The sequence below is a fragment of the Patagioenas fasciata genome, chromosome Z (genome assembly GCF_037038585.1).
Source record: "Patagioenas fasciata isolate bPatFas1 chromosome Z, bPatFas1.hap1, whole genome shotgun sequence".
Taxonomy (NCBI): Eukaryota; Metazoa; Chordata; class Aves; order Columbiformes; family Columbidae; genus Patagioenas; species Patagioenas fasciata.
In genome coordinates, this window is record NC_092560.1 from 23,378,303 (window position 1) to 23,393,511 (window position 15,209).

The 15,209-nt window shown below is 34.8% G+C and overlaps 1 protein-coding gene across 33 annotated transcripts in view; it reads left to right on the forward strand.

Moving 5' to 3' along the window:
- The window catches only part of PTPRD (protein tyrosine phosphatase receptor type D), a 1,234,877-nt gene that overhangs the window by 1,163,898 nt on the left and 55,770 nt on the right, over positions 1 to 15,209 (forward strand). For all 33 annotated transcript variants that reach the window (XM_071802225.1, XM_071802223.1, XM_071802231.1 and 30 more), the window contains one exon: positions 5,916 to 6,039. In XM_071802225.1, the coding sequence (XP_071658326.1) occupies positions 5,916 to 6,039 (124 nt within the window). The remainder of the gene's footprint in view (positions 1 to 5,915; positions 6,040 to 15,209) is intronic.

Here is a 15,209-nt window from a genome sequence, read left to right on the forward strand (position 1 = left end):
CAGTGAAGTTCATTTCTACTTCAAAATAATTTTTTCATGATCCTTTATTAATTATTATTATCTTTGCAATCCCCAACCTTTAGCAAAATATTGGTTTACCTTGTTAACATGACATATCCTTTATGTCACATTTCTTTTGTGTTCTCTAATTTAAAAACAAGGTTCTTGACCCCAGCTGATTATTACAGAGTTTTTGCTGACTTTGGCAGTTTCAGTGGGATTTTTATGTAATACAAGGCTCCATATGGACTTGACAGCTGCTAAGCAGAAAGCCATATTCATAAGAAACTAACCTGTATATCATATCTCCTTTTTGACTCAGGCTTCAGAATTTAAGAATAATAAGTGGTCATGGAGATAGACTGAATCAGAACAGTTATTTTCTGCCTATTATATACAATACACTAGATGTATTTGGACAGTCATTTCCTCTTATAACATAGAACAGAAAATCTGTTCCTCCAAAGTAAATTCCTAAGTCTTCTGTAAAATAGTTTTACATTTATTATCTGGGATCTGTAGTCATACTTATGTGTGTAATTGTATGATTTACAGTATATGTGTGTGTGTGCACTGTTTAACTAACGTTACAAGAAGTATTTTTCCTCATCAGGCATCTTGCTGTAAATTACAGCCAGTCTTTTGCTTTAATGATGAGTATTGGAAAAAAATGAAGATTAATTTTTACTGTGTGTGCCACACTGTGGTACTACTGAAAGTTTTATTGTAGCTTTTCAATATCAGTAGGTAGGGTTTGTGATAAGAAGACAATTTACAGAATATAGTACATTTATCTTTTTTGTACCTTAAGCTGCAATAAGATAAACACTGGACACTAAAACACAATAAAATTTATGTAGTAGAAGCACATATAAAACTTATTGTTTATATAAAACACTTTAGAAGTCCATGAAGAACAGGTAACCTACTGAATGAATCCATACCAAAGAAGCAGCTGCACCTAGCCACCAAATCATTACATATAGTAGTGAGTCATATGCAAAAATCAATTTCTTCTCAGAAAAAAAAAAAGTTTTTATTCTTTATCTGCACAAGTTTCCTATTTTCTAATATTGCAAACATCACTTATTGGTATTCTGTAACTTTACTTTCACAGGATGTGCTCCATTTATTGAGAAACAATTAGGGTAGTCAGTGAACGATGAAGAGTTGTTTGTCTTCTTATTAATAGCACATATGCTGTTTCATTCACCTAGTTTGTTTGGTGCTTAGTTCTACCTAGGATGGTATCCAAGCTGCAGAATAGTTATGACAGAGATTTTAAAAGACATAATGTATGAATCTGAAGTGGCAATAGTCAAGATTTATAGTAACGTATTATCTCTTTCCTTTGATCTGTGAATGCTTCCTTGGGAAAACAGCATTTGTTTATGCTTATATAATTAAAAGAATATTCAGATAAAAGAAATCTGGTGTTATCATATTAGCATTATAGGTTTTGGACTGATTCCTAATGCTATTTTGCATAAGGATTCCACAGAGACTGTTTAAATACTCAAATACTTTAACATCAGTTTTATTTTGCCCAACCAAAACCAGTGATATGTGTAGGAAAAGAAAAGTAGTCTACTTCTTCTAGCAAGAAAAAACTATTCAATGACAGACTATGTAGGTCATTATAGGTAAAAATTAGTTTTGTGGGTCCTTTGCAGTACTTTTATGGGGGTTATGGAGGGAAACAGAGGAATCAGTGAAGAATGTCACTTGTTTACTCCTTTATTAAAAAAATAATGTTGACTGTGCTCTAAAAATATATTGAAAATTTAAAGCAGCAGCAGTGTCTCATATGAGACAATTACAAAGTTGTGTTTAAGAGCTGCTGTATTTCATATATTATATAAACCAAAACAATAAGATACTTTAATCACAGAAATATTTAAGCTAAGCCCAGTTTTTCATTACTCAAGTATTCTTCTGATCCCGATGTTTATTTTGTACCTGAAGTTGCATGTAATCCTCTGTTCTCAATAGAAAATTATTTCCACTACGAGTGGTTATGATATCATGGACAAAGGATTTTAATTGCAGATGGGTAGTAAACAGATTACACTTAACACTGGAGGCAAAGAAATGCAAAACAGTAGGACTGGTTCTTAAAAAGTCAAGCTTTTTAAAGCTTTTTATAGAATAGAGACTCTCCTTCAAAGACATTTTCAAATGGTTTTCCTCCTTCAGTATACTTTAGTTATATGAAATATAGCTTGTTCAATTGCATTAGAATCAAGCTCTAAATGATCTCATTTAGTTAAAGGAATATTGACCTGTCTTTGTTCTGGAGAGGACTTTGGCAAAACCCTTAGTTGTGTTTCTAGATGCTCGTCAATAGTTGCTTCACTTTCCCTCGAGAGTCAACAGGAAATGTCTCATCTGTGCACTTTTAACTGTTTTTAGGACCAGAATAGAAACATATATTTGAGTTCCAAGTAAGATTTAGTCATGCAAAAAAAAGTAGGTTTGTCCCCGCATTTCTCTTAGAAATGGCAGCCTTTGCAGTGCAATGTGAAAACCTCTGCTTTAAAAAGAAAACACAATTCCAGTTGGCAAGTTGCTGTGATTGTGTATTAATGTTCATGCATCTAGCATTCATGTTTTGGTAATGCAGTGTGTAAATCTCATTCTATTAGCAAGTTTCCTGCATAATACAATAGCATCCTATTATACGTTCATCAACTATGATATGAAATTCTCATTGCAGTCACTGACATTGGTAAGAGGGTCAAATTGTTCATTTTTATGGGTAGCTGACTGCTTTCTCCAGTTGTGCAGAGTCTATCTGCATTGACATCCTCTCAAATTTATCTTCTTCATTCTTCTTCCTCTTAGGTTTCTCCATGACCCGGTGCGTTTTGATGATTTAATTTGGGCCTCAAACACAGCGCCTATAGTACTGGGAAATTCTTTACAGGACATGCCCTTCTGGGCTTGTGAAACCTGTGCAGTAACTCATAATCCCCATGACTCACAAAGACTCAAACCTGCTGGCTCTTAATTTGTTGGCATAGTTAGTGACCCTTAGTAGAGCACTGTTCTAGGGCAGGCAGATATATGTCAGCTTACACCAGAAGGGTGGCATTTTGTCATACTCATTTATTCCCTGGTAGTATACCAGGATATACTCCTGACAGACTCAGAATCACAGTAGGGAATGTTTGCCTCCTGTTTAAGTAGGAGAAAGGAAAACTTCACAATGAGGAGGTACAGAGTTTATTGGAGGGGGGTTGTTTGAAATTCTTTTGGAAACACTTTTTAGTTACCATGATTCATAGTCAAAAAACTATTTTGTGAAAACTGTGTCGTACTAGTAAGTGTTGCTCAAGTCTTTTCACAATAACAGATCAGACTTTTTTCGGCAGCCAGCCATTTAGAACACAATAGCTGAAAGATTAGTCAAAGCATGGGAGGGTAATAGCAGTATTACAGATATCTTTTTTTCTTTTGCACAAAGCACCCATACTACACAGTTATGCTATGAAGAAATCCAGTTCTTTGTTAATGACAGCTTTATTGAAGGCAAGCTTTCAGAATGAATATACTAGAAATCCTATTAAAGTACCATCCATTAAACCATTAAAACACTCATTAAAACTGTTAGTACAGAATTGTTATTCATGAGTTATTGGTCTTTCACACTTCTGAAATGTGTCTGCCAATACCACTCTACTCTTTGTTTCAGAGTGGCTATTATGTCTGAGGAAATATAGATTAACTTTCTTTTGCCAAAACAGTGTTTTGTGGGAGAATGGTAAGGCCACAAAGTGGTTCAGATTGGTGAGAAAAACAGGAATGATTAAAGTTCAGTCCATTTGCCTGTTTTTGACATAATTTATGTTAACTATGTCTGCGTGTGGGCCTAAATATTAATCACTGAATTACACCATCTGGTCATACATCATACAAAGAAGTGAACGGGGAATGTCATGTGCTGCTGTGATGAACATATCCTCATTTACTTCTACAAATAGATTACACAGAAAGCTGCTGTTTGATTTTTTTCTTGGTATTGAAAAGAGGCTTTAGATCACTTAAACAGTAAGGAGTGAAAAGGGGAAGAAGAATACTGAACAGTTCAAGCTAAGCTGTAAATGTAAAGTATCAGCATAATCTATAAATTCACATTAACTTTAACTATAATATAGAGCTGAAGCTCTCATAATGGGTAAGAATCTACTTAGACCATAATTTTCTAAGTATAACTCTATATGCAGAAATGCACCTTGACCTTCGTGTTTGCGAATAGTTGTAATTATGAATAGATAACCTATGTGTTTGGTTTTTTGATTTGGTTTGGTTTTTTTAATATGCATAGGTCCATTTTATTTTTTATAGGGTAAAACCCAAGTCCTGCAGTCCAGGCTCAAAATTATCAGCGTGTTAGTCAGCCAGTTTGTTCTGTTATTTTCTAGTTTTCTTGTCAAGTGTGAAGAGAAAGTATATGTGACATCTTATATTGTGAAGTAATTTCCAGAATATTTGTGAACTGTAGCTAAAAACCTTAAAGATCGGGCAGAGAGTCTCTTTCAGTTACATGTCTAGAAAAATGCAGAGCAGTATTGCCCCATTCTGGGGCAGTGGGATGCAGCTGTCGTGTTTACATATATGCCTCTCAAAAAATTCTGACTAGGTAGTCACAGATAGTGTAGATGTTTATTTTGAGGAGTCAGCATAAGGAATGTAAAAGTAGTGGGTTGATGCTGTAGTGGCAGTATGGAGCTTCCAACTTGTGCTGTGTTGCTGATCTAGTCATTGAAGGGGAGCACAGTGTTGGAGAACTGCCCCATCAAGGCTTACCTGTGTCATTAGTTTTTATAATTTACAGCAGCCTGGCATAGGGAGCTGATTGATTGATTGATACTGGGATTAAGCAAAGGACATAAGCTGCAAACCTGGCTTGCATATACACGTTGATGAAATGATTTTAAGGTCTCTAATGTTACAGAAAGGGAAAGTAAAACAATATATGATTAATCATGACTTCTTAGTATGAGATGACCTTTCATACAACCACTACCATAGTGGGCATAAGCAAGTGTCACCTGTTACATATTTTGTATTTACACAGTTGTATGTATACCTCAACCATAGAGGTAAAAGTAAGTGGTAGAGCCTGGAGTCTTCCTACTGATCAAGGATGAAGGAATGTGCAACATGCTTCAGTACCTCCATGGAACATGAAGGAAGCAGGAAATAAACAGTGATTCTGAGACCACATATAGTTATATGTATAAATAAGAGATCATTAAAAATTTAAATATGCCTGAATTGCTCTCTTATTTATGACTCAAGGAAATAAAAATCAAGTCTCTTTATGCTGTCCCTGGATGATATGCTGTTTGTTCCCTGAGCAACACTGGTATCATGTGTTGACCTCGCATCAAAGTGGAAGAAAAGAAACAACATTATATTTCTTCTGGAAGCAACATTATTTTTCTTCTGGAAAACTTCTTCAGGAGCATTCAGAGTTTATTTAGTAAAAAGGCTAATGAATTGTTTCAACATGTACGTTTAGTAATAGGGAAAGACTGTAATATTTGTTCTCCTTCATCCCAGTGTTTTTGAGATTTCTGACATTTTTTTCATTCTATGTTATGCTAGAACCCCTGACTTGCCAAACTGAGGGAAAAGATAAAAACTTGGATAGCATAAACTTGCTTTTCTGGAGAGAAAGTGTGGATTCATGAAGTCTATGGTTTAAATTCCTGATGGAAATTTCAGATGCATAAATACAAAAGGTTTTATGTAATATGTTATAGTATGTTTCAAAGTAAAAATTTTCTTCCAGAAGCAAAGTGTTTCCAGAGTAAACTATGAAAGCATATGGTTTGTAATCATTATAAATACAAGAAATACGTACTCAATAGCTGAAAAATTCCTTTTTTTCTCTTTCTTTCTTGAAGTCTATCGATCCTGGTCAGCAGTTCACATGGGAACACTCTAACCTGGAAGTAAACAAACCAAAGAATAGATATGCGAATGTAATTGCATATGACCATTCTCGTGTTCTACTTTCAGCAATAGAAGGTAAGGAGACCTTAAAGCTTAAATTAATTAAATCCTAAAATCCAGTATAATTTTACCTCCTGATATCTTTGCATAGTTATATAAAGAAGTGTTAAGTAAAGTACTTCTGGTAAATTCCTATAATGACAATCCTTTCCTGATGTTAATTCTCAGTAATACATTCTGAAAATGAACTAAAATTGACACAAGGTCACATATAAGAGTGGATGCATCATATCCCTATGTATACTCCAGTGTGTTATCTAAAGTAAAGAATATTGAGAACTCTCTGTTAAAACTTCCATTTTTATATTTTCCATTTGCAATCTGAATATTAAATGAGTATTTAAACAAACATCCACACACAGACGTTGCTGGAGCTTCAGTATTTCAGTGCCAAAAGTTCAACAGAGAGGTATGACGAGAACTCTTAATTATATGTTTCTTTGTCAAAAAGCTTTCCAAAAACTTGAACATTTTAGAGTTTTAACTTAAACAGATTATCCAAGGTGGTCAGCCCTGGGTATTGTGTCTCCTTTACAAAGTGCTAAAGCAATGTGAAGCACTGGTTGTGGCAAAGAGGATTTCTTTTCTTACCAGTTCTATATTACCTTTAACCTGCTTCCTGAGATGAAGACCCATTTTTAGTTTATTCTGTATTTTTGAGTCAGGGATGAATGATTGTCAGAATATAGCTGATTATATATTTAATGAAACAATTTAAATGAAAATAAAATTTACCATTAGTAACTCTGACAGCACTTGCATATGATACATAGAATGTGGAAAACTGTATTCAAGGTCATAGTTATTTCAGTTCTAACATAATAAAAGTTAAACTACAAGATGTTTTAATTTACAGTTATAAACAGCTTCTTATACTGGGCTACTCCAGACCTGAAGACACTGGATACAGTAGGGACAATATTTGTTGGTGTAATCCATTTTAATGTTAGCTGCTTTGTGAAGACAAAGTCAATCCCACTGATTGAAGTTTAGATCTTCACTTTTTTATTGCAGCTGCATGCCATGGGCTTTGATAACACAGATAAGAACTTCTCAAATGTATCATAACATTTAAATTATTTCCTTGAAAAATTTGCATAGGGTAATCTGCTTATGTTTGTTCCACCTCAGAGGCTCATACAGCAGTTCTGACAAGATTTTTGTAACATCACTTAGAATTTTTCACTTTGCCTTGTAGAAGAATATAGCTGCATGGAAACCTGCCACTACCTGGTAGAACTACCTGTCTCAACAGTGAAGAGAGGATTTTGTAATTAGCATTATATTTGACGTAATTCAAGAAAAAGATCACTTTCTGTGTCACTGGTCCAGACAAAAGACATGGTCAGGAAAGGCCAGAAACAGCAATTAGATAGCCAGTCTGAGTTGTTATATAAAGCTATTTGGAAGGAAATGTTTAACTCAGAAATGAGTCTGCATGACAGAAGACTCAAGATTTTCACAGGATTTTGTTTGGAAAAAAAACTGTGGAATGGGAGGAAGGAGGACAAGAAAAAAATCTAATTGTAAATAAATTTATTTGTTAACGTATAAGTTAGACATCACAGCTTAGAAAGTTATGACAGGTTCCCCTTCATGTAAATGACCCATGAAATAAAATTAGCATATTCAGAGAATGGAAGAAAACTTAAGAGGCACAACAGAACATGTTAGTCAAAATAATTTAAAATCTCAAATTGCACAGTACATGAGACTACTTTTAAAAATAATAAATAGTAAAAATATGAAAAAATCTACATTGTCTCTGTAGGAAAGGACTGAGTATTTAAAGGAGCAGGGACAATATACAGTTACACTGTAATTCTTGATTCCTTTTTTAAGGTAAAAGTACCATGACAAGGCTAAAATTTCTGACTGTATAGTAATCAGTGACCCTAAACAAATAAAAACATATAGCCCTTTGAAATACCAGTGTTTGATGTAAAACCACGAATGGAATTTTGACCCATTGGGTGATTTGCAGAATTTTAAGTATTTTCTGTAGTCTTCATTTTATGGTGAAAAAAGCAACATAAATCAAATATTAAATGCCCTTTTATGCTATGAGAATTTGTCTTGAAAACAGTAATAAATCAGTGTTTAATTATTCTTTTATTTTTTTTCCCCTGGGATTTTACATGATTGTGTTTCTGAAATTTCTTGCATGCACCTTCATAAGTAGAATACTTAGCCTTTGGTAATAAGTGTTTCTCTTTCAAGTTTTAAGTGAATACTCCTCCAATGACAACATGCAGTCTGCCTAGCGTTTTAATTAATGGAGAACTGTTTGTTTTTATGCTACCAGGGAAATCATTACTTTGAATATTGTTTTTTAAAAAAACTTCTCCTTTACCTATGCTACTGTACAAGTTGATCAGGATCTTAATTTGAACTACATTATATTTTTTTAGAACTATATGGAGAATATTCGGTTGGATTTTACATATAGGCCTTTTCTGCAATTGTTTGGTAGCCTTAAGAAGACTAATGTTATCCATGAGATTTGCATAATACCTGTGCTCTTTCTAAGATTAAAAACTCCAGCCTACACCTAGATGCTTGTTCCCTATTTAAGAACAAATATATATGTACAAGAAACTAACCATCTGCCAAACTAATCCTGCACTGATGGACACTTAGCTTCTTGACAGTGTTGCACAAATGTGGAATGCTGTAATTGCTGCTCTAGGAAGTGGCATGAAGCTATTTTTTTCAGTTACCTGTCTGGATAGCAGCACTTCCTAGAAATTCCTAAGAAGTATGGAGTAGAGATTTGAAATTACTTCTTTCCACCCATTGATAATGTCAAGTTGTTAAAAAATGTATTAGCCGTGAAACACAAAGCTTAGTAACACTCTTGATGTGTTTATTCTGGTACCTTCTATAACTTTGTTACACATGTTCAGACCTGGTTGTGAATCCCCACTGTATTCTTGGCCTCTGTAACTGTATGTAGCATGGAGTTTCACAATGTAATTGCTCACTTTGCAATAGACACTTTTTATGTTATTAAACTCATCACTGTTTTGGTCTTATTACATTAGATGTCCCTTTGGAAGGAAAACTAATATTACTTGTGGTAATTAGAATTTCCACCTAAAAGAAAATATTACTTTGAAAAATCTTGTTCCCGCATTTTTAAAATCTCATCACTCATGTTTGTGCTGTCTTTGGATGTGTCTGAGAGGGACACTTGGAATCTTACAGTATAATGAAAGAATGTTATAAGGTACTGAAGTTTATTGTGTTCATCTAAATGAATTTGAGGGCAGAATTTACTGATTAAAAGAGAAATCGATCAAGGTAAACCAGACAGGTCTGTGATCTTAAGCTCCAACACTCAGAAAAAAATTATTAAACATTCTGCATTTTCAGGTTTTGTCAGTCATTTCAGGAGTCATTCAGGGCTAAAAGTCCGCCATGTGTAGCATGGATTTGCATAATGCTAGTGATTAAAAAAAAAAATAAATCTATCATATTTCAGGAGTGCAATTTTTCTTTGATGGGAAATTTAGTGGCTTTAAAATGCTGCTAAAGCTAGAAGTCTCTGCAATATAAATGGTCAGGAAAGAAAAAGGCAAGCAACTACTAATGTTCTTATTTGTCTGATTGCCAGTTATCGGTAAATTATCATCCAGTGTGTAGGCCATCGTCTTTAGATTTAGAAAGTATTCTGGTTAATTTAAATTCTTGAATATCTACTGAACAGCCATGAACTCTTCAAATTATTTGCGCTCTCTCACATTGCATTTGTGTTTCATTCTGCTAACAGTATATAACTACAGACTTAGAGTAGTTGTATGCCCCACCCCCTGCAAGCCTGGAATGCCTTAAAATCACAGAAGTATTTCAATGATGAGGTAAGGGAAAGATCAGTGAAGCAGACTTCATGGTGTTGAAGTCGCTGTGAAGCAGAATTCATAGAGTAGACTTCATACTGGCAATCTCAACAACAATGCCAAGACAAGTGGTAGGGGTATAACAATTTTGGCCTATGGATTTACTCATGCTGTTGTAGTTGTTAACAACAAAAATTATGTCATTCGTGATACTCTTAAAATAAGTTTAGAATAATTCTGACTTTTTCCAGTATACATACTCAAAGTGTCCGTGAGGGAAAGCTTTGGCAAAGCATCCAGTGGCTTTATGCTTGAATGTGTAACAAAGATTTGGCACCTCAGAATTTACTGTGCACTATCATATTAAAACTGTTTTTTGTAGGAATTATCAAACCAGAAATAATTTCATTTCATATTACTACAGGCACTCATCGGCCCTTTGAGGGCATCAGTTAGAGGTATAAAACAATATTTCCATTAAAAAAACCACATTTGACAGATAACTTTGTTAGTCCTAAAGAGCTGGAGAATCACTAAATCAAGTTTCAAACAGTTGTAAAGCAATCACAGTATGATGACTCCATATTCAATTCAGTATGTGGTTTTCACTAGTGTGCAACACATTGCTATCTCAGCGTATAATGGCCAGTATGCTGGCATAATGCTTTGATCTGTGTCTCTGAGGAAGTGCACTGAACAATTAATTTACTTTCATTCCGTACCCTTTCTTAAAACTAGCCAGCTTTTAGAGAAAACAAAACCATGCTTCCTTCCTTTTACTTAACAGAACTCATCCTGTTTCCCAACCTGTTTTTCTGCTACTCGTCTTTCAAATTTCTCATCTTGCCAGCAGATCTTCTACAGCTCCTAGTTCTTAGTTTCCATCCCTATATTTCACCTTTTTTGGATTTTTGTTGCCTTTTTTTTGTTTCCTTTCAAATATTTCTCTTCTGTCCTCTACACAGTCCCTTTTTTGTCCTGCTTAATTCTGCATCTTCTGCCTGCCCCCTTTTTGACATTGCCTTCCTTCCATAATTCTTTATAATTCAACATTTTACTGTGAGACCCTATATCTCTCATCCTTTCCCTTTTCACCAGACTCTCCTACCCCTAACAGTCCATCCACAATCCATCAATCTGTAAGTTTTCTTTTTCTGTCATTTATTTTTCTTCCCTTGCTTTCTTAGGCCATTATGTAGGGAATTTTCCTCAGTCTTTGTAAAAAGCTTTCATTTTACCAGCATTCATTACTACAAATAACTTTGTTTGTCTTGTTCTGCTTCATTTTTCAGTGAGTTCTTGCAGTACAGATTTGTGCTCAAGTTTGTGTCCTTAACTGTGTAGATTTTGTATTACAAAAAACTTCCGCATAAGCAGCTGGCATTGCCACCTAGTAGCTGCCTTAGTTCATTTCGCTCTGACATTGTTCAAAACATCAGTCATTGATTTAAATCCAATAGTACAGCTTCCAAAGCATTTTGAGTTCATCATTACATGTTTCCAACTTGTTTACAAGCACGACAAAATTTAATCCTATTACCTCACACTTTTTATGACTAACAGCACATCTCTTAGGGATGAAGCGCAGAAACAAAGGATTGTGGTTTAATTTGTTTTAAATAGAAAGATTGTTCAGTACTTACCCTTTGTAGAGGCTTGAAATAATTTCATTATTTGATTTCAGTTTGTGAATAAAATGTGAAGTCTAATTAAAGCTGTTTAAGATTATAACTGTCTTCAGGAAATCAAGTGAGTAATTCTGTGGTCTATGTTATTAGCCTTGTGGATCCAAGTGTATGTTGCAGCAAGCTGTGCTGTCATCTCAGTTCATGAGTACAGTCTCAGCATAACCGGGATTCTTTTTTTTTTTTAATCTTTTGCACTTTAATTGTGGCATTGACTGATTTTTTTTCATTGCTTATTCACTCTTATTCTGTAAAAGTTGGACTGCTTTTTTCTCTTATTTGAAAATGGGATGTCTTTTATGCTCAACTACTGATCTGATTCTTCGCTCATTGTGCCTGTTTCCTCTCTGTCAGAATAAGGAGATTGCAGACTTTGTTCATTCATCACCATAGTTGAAAAAGCTACTAGAAAATAGTTATGGTGGTATTACGATCTGGTAGCTTACTCTTTAGCTGACTTTTTTGTGCAGAAACTGTGTTTCTACCCTCATGGAACCTTTAAAAGCCTGATTATACTGCATGGATTACCCTAAATTTACATTTCAGGTATGCCATCCTAAGTCTGCAGTAAACCTGACTGATACACATAGGCTTAGTTAAAGTTCATACCAGTATTACTGAAGGCAGAATTTTGTTCCTTTGTCCCCTTCTTGACCCATATTTTTACAGAACAACTGACCTCTTTTAACTATTAAACCCAAATTTAAGTAATGATGGCAATTGCTGCTGTGCTTGTGGGTATGTTGCCTTCAAGCTATGGCAGCGAACAAAGGTTTGCAGGATTTCATTGTAGTGCGGTCAAACTAGTTGTCATTTGATTGGTTTTGCGCTATTAGACTTGACAGAGAATTGTTCAGTTTTCTCAGCTCAGAATGGGGTTATGGCCAGAAAAGTCATTGCAGAGAGTGACATTTTAATATTTAGATTTATTTGCCTTTGATAATTGTTTATGCTTGGTCAGTGTAGATATTTGCAGATATTCAGGTTTTGTGTATGTTATTTTTAAACTGCACACACTTCATTAGGCCTCTTATGATAAGGCACTTTCCTTAGAGGTCTTTTATGCATTGTGGGAACATAGCTTATGAAGCAAAAACTGGTGTGGCAAAGTGGGAGGTAGAAAGTGAGAGTGGGAAAATGATATTACAAAATACAAAAGGATTTTTGAACAGGATGCGAAACTGAGGTCTTGCATGAAAGCAATAATGAAAAGAGACTCAGTGTGAAAAGTGAGTATGACACTTGAAGGGACTATGAGAATAGATGAAGAACAATGAAAACACCTAATGGATACTGTGGGTGAGAGAGACAGTGGAACTGAGCATTGTGAATCCTATTGTTCTGTTGATCTCAATAGCGATACAACCCTATAGAGTACTGTATTCTGCTAGAGATAAACCCTTGATAAAAATCTTCTCGCAGTGCAAAATGTTGGACCGCTATCTAGTCTTTCGCGAAACTACATTAGTTAAGTCACTACCAGTAGCTCAGGTCCTGTGGAAAATGGACTTTACTGTCCATGTCGCAGACACATCCTTTCATGTACCATGAGGTTCAGTTGCCTTGTAAAAGGATTTTCTTGGATGAAGAACATACAGGATTTTTTTATGTCCTCTTGACAAAAGGCCAGTAGAGAAATGGAGTGGAAATTTCCCTTTAACCTGGCTGGGAATAAATCCTCTTTGCAGATATCAGTAATTGTTAATTATTTCTTGATTGCCTCTGTGATCAAGGAAGGTATAATCTAGGAACTAGCTTCTCTTCATTCTAGTTTAAAGAATTAGAGTTTATTTATTTAGAAGTTATTTATTTAATATTAGTTATGGATAAATTTCATACATGTTAGTAAGCAGAAAGAATACTTCCAATTTTAGACATTATGGGTTTTTTTTATGTCAGGTGCTAGGATTGTCTTCTAAGATTTGTAAAGATCATTGTGTAGTGCATAGTTTGCAGTACTTCTCATGCTTAATTTTCACGCTGAGTTTGTGCAGAGGACAGCTTTCCCGGAAGATCATTTAACCGCTTTACAAAGTGTTGTTTTTCTTTTTCATTTTTTACCTCAGGCTTTTATTTATAACATATGCTTCAAAGTTTGATACCAGGCATCATAATGTATTTCTAATTTATGCAGAAAACATTTCATACCAGCTTTCTTAGTTCCTTTGGTAATAATACCCATTTGGTGTAGATTTCTTCTGTTGGCTTCATTTTTCTTTCTCATCTGTTTTGTCCAAAAACATTTTATTATCTTGATAAAGGAAGAAAATATGGCATTGTGCATAGCAATTGTATTTTCTAAGTCATTAATTCCAATAGCCACAACAAGACGTGACATGTAAAAGAGTTTCAAGTCTATAAAAGTGATGTTTTTGAACTCTAATTTCTGCCTTTCATGGAGGGAAATAATGTTTTTCAACTATAGACTATGCAGGTTTTAAAGATTTTTTATTTTGTACTGTTTTTCTCCCAGAAGAGATTTCTAATCAGTTCTAATTGTAGTCAGCCAATCTTCCCATGTCTATCCATGCATCTTGCCTGAGGAGTGCCATTTGCTGCTTCTCTTGTGCCCTGAAGTTACAAACTCTTTCCTTCCCGTAAATATTGTCAAATTTTTCCTTTAATTGTACAGAAAGTCAAATCAAATTAAAATTTCTATTTAAATATAATTTGAACATACAAAAGAAGAAAATCTCTTACGCTTTCTTGGGCATAAAGGCAAAATTTTATACCAGACTACAGCTGCAGTAACCCATAATCTGAATAATTTCAAGACTATGTTGGGTCTTAATTAGTGTCACAGTTGATCAGTGGGTTTGTTCATTACTAAGTAGTGGAATGAAACACTAAACTTAGGAGTAGAGAAGCTCTTGAAATTGTGGTTAAAAACAAACGAAGTGTTAAAGAAATACCTCTACCTTCTATTCAAATTCATGTTATTTTGGAACATATCTTCAAATGTATATCACTGATTGTCAGGAAAGACAGGAATATGCATGCAAGACATAATTCCTGGTTTGGGATCACCAGCAGGAAATAGAACATCGGAGCAGATTTGGAGGCTCTGTTTCTGACAGAAAGCTTGAGAAACATCTATTTATTTTTCTTTGATAATTTATTGTGTTTCATGAGCAAAGAAATAAAACTCTGTTGCTCTGTGGAGTGAGAATAGTCACGGTTTTGAATAAGCCAGGGAGCTTGTATCACCTTGACTGTCTTGTGAAACAGTCTCTGGAACCTGCGCCATATCCTGGGTTTATAGACTTGGGCATGGCAGATTGGCTGTGTAAACATAAATAATTCATTTCTATTCCAAGAAGAATTAACTTCTGTTAATTTCTTTAACAAACTTATTGTATCACTTTATTATGATGCACAGTTCTGTATTTCAGCTAGCTCTTCTGGGGAACACGCCATGTTCAACAGTCCAGTAATGTGGGAAACACTGCTTTGCCATCCTACCAGCACTGATATCTCACATGAGTATCTTCTCTTCCTCAAGTCATCAGTTAAAAAAACCACCAGTGACATCAAAACTGGTGCCTGCCATGCTTTGTCTTCCAACATGTCCATAGTCTGAGTTAAAAGCTGGACACTGCACTACTTAATCCACAAGGGACAGGACTGACATCTGTATGTCTACCCCTTTCTGTGAGTGTGG